The sequence below is a fragment of the Centroberyx gerrardi genome, chromosome 7 (genome assembly GCF_048128805.1).
Source record: "Centroberyx gerrardi isolate f3 chromosome 7, fCenGer3.hap1.cur.20231027, whole genome shotgun sequence".
Lineage (NCBI taxonomy): Eukaryota > Metazoa > Chordata > Actinopteri > Beryciformes > Berycidae > Centroberyx > Centroberyx gerrardi.
This window is the reverse complement of record NC_136003.1, coordinates 17,743,957-17,756,456: the sequence shown is the minus strand read 5'-3', so window position 1 is coordinate 17,756,456 and position 12,500 is coordinate 17,743,957. Positions and strand designations below refer to the sequence as shown.

The 12,500-nt window shown below is 48.4% G+C and overlaps 1 protein-coding gene across 1 annotated transcript in view; it reads right to left on the bottom strand.

The window, feature by feature from the left end:
• Positions 1 to 4,585: 4,585 nt before the first annotated feature.
• Positions 4,586 to 12,500, bottom strand: part of gprc5ba (G protein-coupled receptor, class C, group 5, member Ba) — a 10,452-nt gene continuing 2,537 nt past the window's right edge. The window contains exons 2-4 of the mRNA XM_071922105.2: positions 5,929 to 6,963; positions 5,496 to 5,641; positions 4,586 to 4,630 (exon numbers count right to left, since the gene is read on the bottom strand). Of these exons, the coding sequence (XP_071778206.1) occupies positions 4,586 to 4,630; positions 5,496 to 5,641; positions 5,929 to 6,961 (1,224 nt within the window). The 5' untranslated portion in view covers positions 6,962 to 6,963. The remainder of the gene's footprint in view (positions 4,631 to 5,495; positions 5,642 to 5,928; positions 6,964 to 12,500) is intronic.

Genomic DNA, 12,500 nt, shown 5'->3' with positions numbered 1-12,500 from the left:
TATCTCCCTCTGCAGGTATTTGGATGCCTGGGAGACAGCTGCCACTGGGTTAGGTGATAAAACAGCGCACTTCATTCTGGGGACATCTGATAGGGAAGCCAGCTCCACAGAGTCTGGCAGCAGCGGGCCCGGCTGAAACTAGATCACACAGCAGCAGGAGGGAGTGGGCACCGGGCCGCTAGAGCAAAGCCACATAATGACTGGTTCTGGGCTGCGCTCCCAGGCTCAAGGTGTAGTGTGTGACTGTGTGAACTCTGGGGATTAAAGATAGAGATCTGGGGTTAGAGAGTAAAATAGTAACATTTTAGGTCTGTCCTAACATAGGAGCTGGAAGAGATGTGGGCTAGGGATACACTGATCAGAAGTATATACTAATGCCAGGGCCTTGGATGTAAACAGCGTCCCAAACATGTGTAAGCCCACCAAGTGCCAGTTAATCAAGTGTTGTAGGATGTAATAAATTACAAGCACAAGACAGTAGTTTTAAGTGTTTCAATCTGAGAGTTTAAAAGTGTTTTAGGAAAGTCCTATTGAAGAGACAAGTAGAATTGCTACAGTCTTATTGTGCTTTTAGATTGTAAGGAAAAACACAGGATTCCCTCCTAAATTATATAGCTAGGTCTCTTACTGAACTGTCCAATTTTATCCTTAAGAATTGAAGATGAAGATTGGTTTCAAAATAATTTCAGAATGAATGGATGTCTATCCTATAGTGTAGCCTATTTTTGGTTGTATTTTCCTATTAGTTTTCCTATTTCCAAGAATTTTGACTCTAACACTCTCTAGCACTTGGCAGCAGTCTCTTCAGGGCCAATTACATCACATAGCACATTATAATCACCACGAATTACCAAGAATATCAGTGCATCATTTACAGGAAAAAAAACACCACATCCAATTAAAAGTTAACTACAAACATGACACTTTTATTGAACATTTTTTTCCTGAATCGGTTACAGAAACAAGAGAGTTAACTGTGTTTTTTTTTCTAATCAGGGGAACCAAGTTCTATACATAGGCATGCTGCGTCACTGCACAGTCACAGCTGTGAAAACCAATATCACCCCTGTCAGCTGCCCCCAGTGGAGCAGTCTGAAGGCAAGACAAATTCAGGAGTGGACAGGCAAGGACATGTCAAACCCAGGAAGGAGGGGTGTTCAATGGGCTGCCCAGGGACGACAAACTTAACATATAGAATTGTTGTGCAAATCTCACCACAGTCTATTTGATTTTAAACACAGAGACGATATCAGTCGGAAGATTCTCTATTTCCACGTGAGCCTTCAAACTAGCAAGGGAAGTTAAAATTAGGTCCACTGATGATGGCATATGTACCCCTTTAGTCAGATTTTGGACCATTTCCCCTGATTTAAATCTCTTTGCCTCTCAAGAATCTCAAGAACCAGCTCTCTTTTGTGTTCAAGAAAGCACAATTGTGTCATCTGATATACACTGAAATTATGATTGCTGTCACATGACCTTGACATAAATAGTTAGTATTCAACAGTACGTCTGAGAAAGGTCTTACATGTAGAAATGGTGATGAGCATGCACAGATAGGTAGTCGACAAGTGCAAAATCTACGAAGTCACATCTTATTATTATGTTTCTTTTTTTGTACTCCACACTGAGTGAAAACATCACAAGAATTGAAACCTCCCCCCCCCCCCCCTCAGCTCTGAGAGTCGAGGCTCCAGAGTGTCTCGTCGCTGCTGACCATCCAAAACCCTGAGGACAGTTCTTCTTTCTGGGCCACGAAACGACGATCTGGGGCCCGTAGCCTGGTTGTGACCCAGGGTGGCCCAAACAAGCTCACTTTGGGCCTGATAACAGTCCTATTTTAGTATACCCAGTGGTTAAGACTTACACATACAGTAGTACGGGTAGTCAACGGTCAACCCTTGGTCTAGTAAGCCTGCCTTTTCAGTCTTTTCTTGATTGGGTTACTGTAAGACCAGGGAGTCAGTATGACCGTCGGTAGGGTCAAAGTTTGTTTATTCTGCCTTCCCTGCTCTGCTCTTTATAATTACCCTATAGTATCACAGAATCAGTCATTATCTACTGCATGAAGTGCGAAACATTATTCACAGCCATTGGCATATTTCTGAAAAAAAAAAATAAACAAAAAGTAATGTGTTTGTTTCCCGTAACTGTTACAGCAAACAGTGAACCATTGTCTTGCACAGGAATTCAGCAAGATTGTTGCAGAGAAGGTACAACTGAAGTGGATCCCTTTAAACGACAAATCATATTATTGTCTTGAACGTTAATCAAATAAAATAAAAAATAAAAGCATTTCTAGTGTCTGCAAAACATTTCCAAAGTACTAGTTAAAAAAAAAAAAAAAAAAAGACACCAGCGAGAGAAAATAAAAGCATAATGTGACGAGCAAATGTGTGAACACAAAGCAATCCAGTTAAAAATTCCCCAAATAAAAACTGTTTGTAGTCAGATATCCAGTGGTTTATATGACACTGGTGTCTAAACTTAGTCTACAGTGTAAAAAAAAAAAAAAAGTAAACAACCAAGCAAAGCTTTACAGCACTATTATGTACACAGCTCCTCGGAGGGAGAGAGCCGGTGTAGCGATGGGGGAAAGGAGGGTGAAACGGAGACTCCAGTGAAACAGGAGTCTTTCTTGGCACAGGGACTCTGGCTAGCTTGGCCTAGCCACCACAGAAAGACAGACAGACAGACGGAGGAGGAGGAGGAGGAGGGAGAGACGCCTCACCAGATAAAGAAGACAGCCACACAGAGCAGCACGGCCTCCCCCGCAACACACACACACCCACACACACACATGGACAGACACAGCGACCAACGCACGGACACAGAAGTGGAGGGAGCCATTTTCTCACACCGATAGGAGGCTGACTGAAGGATGTCGCAGGGATTTCACTGTCGCATAAGACTCCCCCCGGACCGTCTCTCGCTATCTCTTTCCTCCCATCCCCCTCTTCCTCCCTTCTCCTCCTCCAATCCTCCGCGTGAGCTTACATTTGATCTCCCCTCTTGCTACCTTGCACTGTAAATCTGATCTTTCTGAGGCTCCGGGATATCTGCAACACACCAGTCGCTGCTCTAAATATAGCCCGTCACTCGCAGCTTGGCTACTGTATCTGCATCAAGGGTTGTCAGCGTTGTTCCTATGTTACTGCGCCTTCGCTGGGAAGAGAAAAAGGGAAATTTAGCACCAGAAACCAAACCCTGACTGTGAGTTGTCCTGTCGTCTCCCAACACACATAAAATCACAACACTCGCATACGCACACATGTACACAGATAGAGGGACTAAGAACAGCGGACCGTTTCCTCGGTCCGTTTCCCCTCTGATATAAAGTGACAGTTTCTCCTGGCTGGTTCAAACCGCCACTGGCCACCGGAGATGTGGGAGAGCACAGCAGTCTGACCTAGATTCATAAACTGGCACCTCCCACTGACTGACGCCCTCCTCGTCCAATCGGAATCCACTCTACCCCATCGTTATATCTAACAGCAGTTCATTAGCAGCTTATAATCCCTCTCTTCAGGTGCTCCAGGCCCGGCGGTTGGGAGTTTGTTTTGTGTGTGTGTGTGTGTGTGTGTGTGTGTGTGTGTGTGTGTGTGTCTGTGGTCATCGAAGTTTCATTCCAACCGCAGTTTGGGGGCTTCACAGTTTGTTCCACATTTCGCGAACTGTCCATGCAGGCGGGGTGGATGAGGTGAGGGTGAGGAGAGTTATACGTTATATTCACAGTAGAGATGCAGAGAAAAGCAAACCAGAAACAGAGAGAGGGAGGGAGGCGAGTTCATGGAAGAAGCCAGCGGAGCAAGAGGGCAGGGGGATAAAGTCTAGACAAGGAGGATTTGTTGGAGCGGTAGGTGTCCAGAGTTGAGATGTAGGGAATACCATACACACTCTCTCCCACAAACACACACATACACACCCACAGAGGCTGGGTGCCTTTTGGGGAGGGTGGGGAGAGGGGGGGTTGCTCAAGCTGTACACTTGCCCGTGTGCTCTGTCTGTGCCTACAGTGTGGATGGATGGAGGACAGAGCCAAATTATTTCCTCTTGAGTGCCAGCATTTTGAGGAGCAGCAGAAAGGACGTCCTGACTGACAGGAAGAGAGAGCGGAATAAAGCGATAGATTTCACAGTTTTCAGCGATGCTTACAGTGCCGTAGTCTCAGGGGAGCAAACTCAAATCAAACAAAAGAATACTGCCTGTTGATATTTTCAGAGCCAAGTCTGTCAAAGCTTATGTTTTGTGTTTCTTCTTGTCAGCCACATTTTGCGGTGATGCCAAAATGGGAGTGTTGAAAGCCTCCTACAGAGACTTGTGCGCTAGAAGAGATTTAGAAGACTTTAGCTCTGTCCTCCATACCCCCGCTTTCTCTCAGTCTCACACACACACTCATACAATAGTTGGCGTAGTTGATTGGCACACACAGTCAGTGTGTAAGTCCTCAGTCTGTACACAGAGTGAAGGGGCCCTGTTGGTGTCCATGTTTAAGTCCATTCCGACCGGGCTGGCCCCTCGTCCCAGGACCCCTCCTCACCCTATCCCTCCTCTTCTTCTCTTCATTTCTTCTGCATCCTCTCCCTCACCACAGCTGCCTCCCTGTGTAGGTTGGGGGGGCGGACGGCACCTGGAAGACAGAGAGGAGGCAGCACACTGAGTTTGTAAACCACCGGCCCTCCTATATGGTGTCATACACATGCATCTTCACACACAAGCATACAGTATGTGCATGGGTAGAAACACATCGCTTTAATGTGTTGCCTCCACTCCACGCTCTTTCATATGGGGGTGCACACACACACACACACCAACACCATTCTTGCAAACTAATATTTTATGCAGTTGAGAGCAGCTTCTCAGGAGCGTGCACGACATTCCCTTTCTTAGCAAAGTCTGCCAATCATAAAACACTAGTTAGAATCTTTAGGAATAGTGACTACAAACCGCTTTGGTTTTATCCTTTAGTCGATATAAGCAGAATGTCGCCTCAGCATTTTAGTCTCCAGACTCCAGCAGTGTGTGTGTGTTGTGTTGTGATGTGGCGAGGCGGGCTTAATTCATAACACGGTGGTTGGAAGGCAGTCACCTGTGCCAGCCAGAGTGCCCATTCATCCTGGCACAATGTAGGGCGTGACAGGCCCGGGGAGACGGTCGCATCGCTCACTGGACAGATAGCATCGTGGCTTATATTCACACACACAAACATACACACACACACACACACGCACAGAGAAGCTGCCTCGCACTCACCCATACACAAACAACTGTCAGATGACCATTTGTGCTAAACCCATCCATGCTTATGCACATACATACCGTACACGCACACTCACACCCACACGTGCACACGAACATGCATGCACAAGCACACGTGCACACACACTCGCACCTCTGCCTCATTCTTGTGCAATGACGTATGTTCCGGGACGCACAAATGTGCATGCAGTTTCTTCGGCGGTGGAATGAGAGAGTAGTGTGTAAGCGGCGTGTACCTGCGACTGTGATGATGTACTCACCGCTCCCCCATTCAGGATCATGGTCATCTCAGTGGGCTGGTAGACGTTGCTGCGGAAAGGAGCGCTGGGCCTGGCACCGGTGTTTCCGTTATGGTGCCCACCACCACCACCGCTCCTCAAGCCTGGCGTGGAGCACACAGAGAGACGGACGCAGATTACTCACTGTGACTCACACACTCTCTCTCTCTCTCTCTCTCTCTGTCTCTCTCTCTCTCTCGCCCTCTTGAAGACAGAAACACTTGCTACGTAATCCTGCACCACAGAGCAAAATTTCCTCCTGTACTTATTTCAAGCCACGCATGGTAATATCGCCTGGTGTTCTATTACTCACTTTGGCCTACATTCCACCCCCAGCCTGTAGACGGAAATATGAAGCATGTCTGCTGTAAAATATTGCATTGCGCTGTACCTGCAGTGTTCTCGTCGTTGTATCCGTAGCCCTGGTTCTCCACAAACTGCCTGTGGGAGAGGGGGATGTCTTCGTCGAAGCTGGTCTCCCTCATCCGTGTGGAGTTCTGGGAGGTGTCAAAGTAGTCGGGCGCAGTGGGCTGAGGCGGGGGTCTCAGGCAGATGTGGGCTTCGGGGATAGCGTGGAAGAGCAGCAGCAGCCAGCCCTGGGCCACCAGAGCGATCGCCAAGGCCGGGTCATTCCAGTCGGGGGACCTCCCCAGCCAGGCGTTGCCGTAGAGATAGAAACCCACCCAGGCCACCCACAGCAGCAGTGACAGCAGGCAGGTCACCAGCAGCCAGACGGCACTGCAGCGCCACTGACGCGTCTTCCCGCACAGCGCCAGGGAGGCGGCGGTCAGCGCGGCTAGTAAGAGGGCTAGCACATAGCTGCAGGCTAGAGAGAAGTCCAGAGGCAGGTACTGGCAGGCAGCGCGTCCCTCTCTCAGCACGGTCAGAAGCAGCCACTCGGCGGCGATGATGCCCTGCACGGCGCTCAGACCCAGGGCCAGGCCTGTCAGGGCGCAGCCTCCGGGGCTGCGGCGCTCGCGGCCCAGCCTGCGCAGACGAACGCCCTGCACCAGCAAGCAGGAGAAGCAGACAGCAAAGAGGAGGCCCCACAGGGCCCTGCGGAGCAGACACAACGACTCATCCTGCTCGATTAGGTAAGCGAAGCTCAGGCCGAACAGGCCGAGGATGCCAAGGAGCAGCAGGAGAATAGGTCCCACGCCGCTACGCTTCTCAGCCTCGCTGACGTGGCGTAAACGGCACAGCAGGACCAGGGCCAGCAAGATGGCAGCCAACGCCCCGCCAGCAGCCACTGACTCGACGGCCACGCCCCATATGGAGTCCAGGTCACAGAGGAGGGTGTAGGGACGCACCAGGCCCCAGCCGCAGCCCCGCGGCAGAGCCTCAGAACTGTCCTCAGAGTCTTGGCTGCTCGCACGATGGGCCACAGTCAGCAGCAGCAGCAGGAGGACCGGGAGGAACGCCATCTCTGAGAGGTCAACAGGACAGAAGATAGAGAGAGATGATGCAGAGAACAAGGGACAAACAACGAGAATGGGAAAAGAGAGGGAAAAGGAGAAAGTCAAAAGAAGGGAGGAAAAAATGGAAGAGAGAGAGAGTGAGTCATTCTGGTCATAAATGTTTAGAGAGCACCAGAGCTGAGCAGCCAGTCATTCCCACAGTAATCATCTGCCTGTGAGCAACAATACAGACAATCTGCCACTGCTGTGTTTTAGAAAGGAAACAAAGGACAGTAGCTCAGAGGGTGAATGACAGAAGCGTTTCCATCCATTTCACACACACACACACACACACACACACACACACACACACACACACACACACACATCCTGTATCACCAGTAATAAGAGGTCTGTCCTTTTTTTTTTTTTTTTTTTTTGCCATTTTAGGGGTTAGCAGTTTCATTTTGTTACACACCCCTTAAAAATAAACAGACATACACATGGCAGGAAAGCACTACACACCCAGAAATGCCCAGAACAATTGCTTTCAGTCGATCCACAAGGCAGCAAGGTCAGACTGAGAGTGCTTATACCGTTTCAAAACAGAGTTTCAGATTTATGATTAGTCCAGTCCTGTCCTGCCTGGCTGCCAGAACATGGACAGGAAGGCTGCAGCATCATGAATATTTTCATGAAAAACAGAGATACAGGGAGAGGAACTAGTGCGTACAAACAGCTCTCCTCACTATCAGGCATCTAAGGGCATCTAGCAAAGTGTGAGACAATGCATAATACAGCATACACAAACACACAGCGCCTTCAGCAGCACAAGCACAAATGCTCATGCACTTTTGAGTGAAGCGTCCTAGTGAAAAAACGGCAGCACTCGGTGTACAAGGAAGGAAATCAATGCTGTCTCAGTATACCTATCTCTTTACTCATCACAACTGTCAGACACACACTCACACACACACACACACACACACACACAAATGCACGCATTTCCAATTCAGCAAGTTCTTTTTCCCAGGATGATCATCGCTGTCTTTGCACCTGACAAGCTCTTGTGTTTTATGTGAGGTTGATCTGTATTTAAGACCACACACACACACACACATACACACACACACACACACACACACACACACACACACACACACACACGCACACGCTCACATACAGACGGATACTAACACATCTTTTTAAGCCAAGTTACTGTCAACTGTCTCTCCACTACATCACCGACCTTTCAAACGTTCTTTCCGAGCTGCCTCATACATCATTGCGCTAAAACACACACTCGCACACACACACATATACACACTTGTCCCCCCTCTATGTCTATAGCTAGCCTTTGTTTATTTCAGAGGACTTCAGACTTGCACTGGCTTTGAGGCCCTGACAAAAAAAAACCTCCTGGTGTCCACAAATAGACTGTAACATAATATTTACATACCACATAAAGGACACTGGATACCACCGGCCTCATATACTCTCTCTCCCAGCCAGTCAGTCAGGGAGTGTTAATGGTCTGGCCGTCAGGGAGGAGAGCTAGGTTTAACTACACACCAGCCGGGGCTATGGGTCACACACAGTCCTTCCAGCACACAGCTTAAATGGGGCAGACAGAGAGACAGAGCTAGGCTGATGCGGCCCCTAGACACTGATTTTTTTTTCCGCAAAGAAAATAGGAACAGAGATGGGAGGAAGACCGGTAGATCTGCATGGGAAAGATGCTCACATCACATATCTGATGTATATGACTTTTCTATGAAGTCATTACAGTAAAACCATAAACCAAACCATACTTTTGTCCGGGACAGAGGTGTGGAAATAAAAAAAGGAGGAGGTCACAAAACTTATGGGAGAGAGATCACAGCCAGACAGTAAGTCGTCAATGATTGGCAGCTATCCATATGGCTGCTATTGCAATCCACTACCTGGATCAAAGCAAGGGCGTAGATTCTTCCCCCCTCTCTCTCTCTCTCTCTCTCTCTCTCACACACACACACACATACACACAACACCAACACACATATACACACACAGACTACTGCCTGCATAGTCTGTCCATCCAATCGTTCACAGGCCTTTGATGTGCCTATCCTCATATCCAGTTTTTGCATTTTTAAGGTAGCGGATGTTTACAACTTGTGAATTATTATTATGTAAGTTTCCTTGAGGCCCCAGAGGGCATAACAGTGAAAAGTGTGTGCATGCGTATGTGTGCGCGTGCGTGGCTCATATGCATATTCACTTGTTTACAGCTATTTCATGTATCCTTTGGAGAATTTCACCCCCCCGAATCCCTCCTCACGCCTCCTCATTACTAAAATTCATCCCTCTCTCTTTCTGTCTTTCTTCCACTATATAAGCCTTGTTCCTGTCCTTTTCTGTCATTCTCTTCCCACCTTGTTGCAGCAGCAAAACGGCCGCTGGTTATTATTGGTCTACATTAACATCAATCAGCACTTACAGAGTGATGAGTCACCCAAACACACACACACACACACAGCGCTGGATCTTCACACACATGCGTGCAGACTCACAGAGGCACACATGCACACACACACACATACACACACACACACACAAGTACATACAAGCATAGTTCCATGTGCAGTGGCACAACCAGACACAAAGAGACATAATTGCACATGCACGTGCATGCACAAACAAACACACACACACACACACACGCACTCCTTGCTCCTAACATCATGTTGTTTTCTGGCTGAGTCCCTGATAACCATGGTTACGCCCCTGCTCTCAATGACAGGAGTAAAACAGACAGGAAAGGGGGGGGGGGGAGAGAGAGAGAGAGGACTGAAAAGGGGGCTCACTCATCCTCAAACGAGCGAAGCAGACTACTTCTTCTCTCTCTCTTTACCTCCCTCTTTGTCACCCGCTAATGACAAGGCCTGTAAAACCACACAGCTACACAACAGTTCACACTCACAACAAGAGAGAAAGGACTAAGACAGCAGAGTGAAACTCATGTCCTACACACTGGCCACTTTGTCATCCACTCACACTCACTCACTCACTCACTCACTCACTCACCCTTTCACTCCCTCTAGCACAGATGGTTGCTCTGGCTGCTTTCGAGTGTGAGTTGGCACACTGGTGAGCTGAGAGCTGAAGGATGCACACAGAGAGCTGCCAGTGGCCACACACACACACACACACACACACACAGTCGCACACATACACACAGTCACATGTACGCAGTCAGCCAGACACGCATGCACAAAATCACATATGGTCATGCAAGCCCTCTCTTTCTCTCTCTCTCTCTCTCTCTCTCTCTCTCACACACACACACACACACACACACGATACATAACACACACCTACAGCACACATGCCACACACTCAAGTCCTCTCCTCCCCTCCTTCTCACTAATATGAGTCATGGGAAGGGAGAGAAAGCCCCTGGCCTTCCTCTCTCCACAGCACAGAGGATGCTGCTGCCGCCGTCTTATCCTCCCCTCCCTCCCTCCCTCCCTCCCTCCCTCTCTCTCTCTCTCTCTCTCTCTCTAGACGTGTTTCTCTCTCTGTCACTCCTGCTCTATGCAGCCATTTCTGTCCTCCCTTCCATTTAAATCCCCTATTCATTTTGGATCGGAGTCCCTCCTCCCCTCCGGTGCCGGAGCAGTCTCATCTCTCTGCTACATTTGAAGATGTGCTGTGAAAGATGTGCCTCACATCCTCCCCTTCTTAACATTTTTCTCTCTCTTTCACCCCACCATCTAATCACAAAACAGTGCTCTCTCCATTCCATTTTGGCTCTCTTCTTCTCTGCCCAAACCCTTTTCTCCTCCAAGCTTGCCCCCTCCTTCTCCTCTCTTTCCCTATCCCCCCCCCCCCCCCCCCCCCCCCCCCCCCCTTCTCTTCCCCTTGCCTTTATTCTCTCAGTGTATCTTATGTAACTGGGGAAGAATCCAGCTTCTGCCAGTTCTGCTGCATGGCTGCTGTTTCTCAGGCATCATCTTCCTCAGTGCCAGGGAGCTGCTGGCGCTTCCAGATCCATGCTAGTTCTGTATGCTGTACCATGCTTACATGCATTCATGCAGCACGTGTTTACACACGCACACACACACACACACACAGGCTGGCACTATGCCCATGTGTGCTGGGCCCATTTACATACAAATATAGCATGCTGTTTTGTGGCATGTATTATGCATGTGTGTGAAGGCACAGCGTTTTCACACGAAGCTGAATGTGACAAGTATGCAGTATGCATTCCTTATAGAGGTGCTGCTAACAATAGCATTCATTCTGACTTGTGCGACACCAACACACAACAGAAATACAGTCGTGTGAGTGCAATTGTGCAGCACTGCAGTCATTCATTCATTCAAATCGGCTTCAGGCTGGATAGACAGAGATGGTGAAATCTAACGAGCCCTCCTGTACAATTACCATCTACTATAATTATCAGACATAGTGCACAACCAGATGCTGTGTAATTACCATGGTGATAATTGGGCAGATTATTACGTTTTGACGACTCGTTTCTATTCTCATTCTTTCACCTACTGCTTCATTCAGACTCCTGGGATGATAATTGAGCGAGTGTGTGTGTGTGTGTGTGTGTGTGTGTATGTGTGTGTGTCTATATGTCTGTCGGATGTATCTATATGTCTGGCAACACAGTGATCCAGCTGTGGAGGTTAGCAGGTCATTTCCGGGGCCTGGCAGGGGGACAAACTGTCCTGACAGCTGCTTGCTGATGATGCCATTCATGACTCCAGCCCCGCCCCCTCTCTTCCATAAGAACCGGCTTAATTACACTGGTGCACTTCCTTTTCAGCCAGTGCATTTACGCATCACATGAGTAGTTGGGCTTACAAAAATGATGCCACTGATAACAAAGCAGACATCGGTCCTGTGCAGGTTAAGTTGATCTGTATCAACACGTAGGTCATGGGTTTAATTTCCCTAACACAGGCTGTCTGGATGTGCTGTCTCACTGTGCTGGGATTTACTTTGGATTCAAAACACATCTGTGCTTCTAAAGATCCAGTGCGATTCATTAGCTAAGCTTGCCATTGGAGGCATCTCAGACTGGTCTTTTGTCCTTTGTAACTTCCGTCTCGAGCTCTCTCGACCTTCCAGTGTCTTGAGTGAGAATAATTGGCTAGAAGTAAACTTCCAGAGTTGGAGTCTGGCCTGAAGCAAAGTTCAGAGGGGAGACAGACATGGAGGGGTCACAGGAGTAATGAGGACCAATGAGGTCTGGACTCTCCTGAAGTCTTCTATCTGTCCGTCTCTCTCCTTCTCTGGCGCTCTTTTTCTCTCTGTCTTTAAAAGAGCTGGTCGGCTGACAAACCTCCATACAGCATCATTTACATTTCTGATATTTAGTTGCCACACTTGTCCAGTGTCTCACTCAAGGACACTTCGACAGGACATGTGGTTGCTGCGAGGGCTGAACCTGTGACCCTCGACTTAACAGGATGGTTCTTTCTAAACACTAGCTGGCTGACTTTGCTTCCAGTCGTTTCGAATCTCTTGTCCTCCAGACTGACGTCACCGATCCCTCACAGCTGGTAGT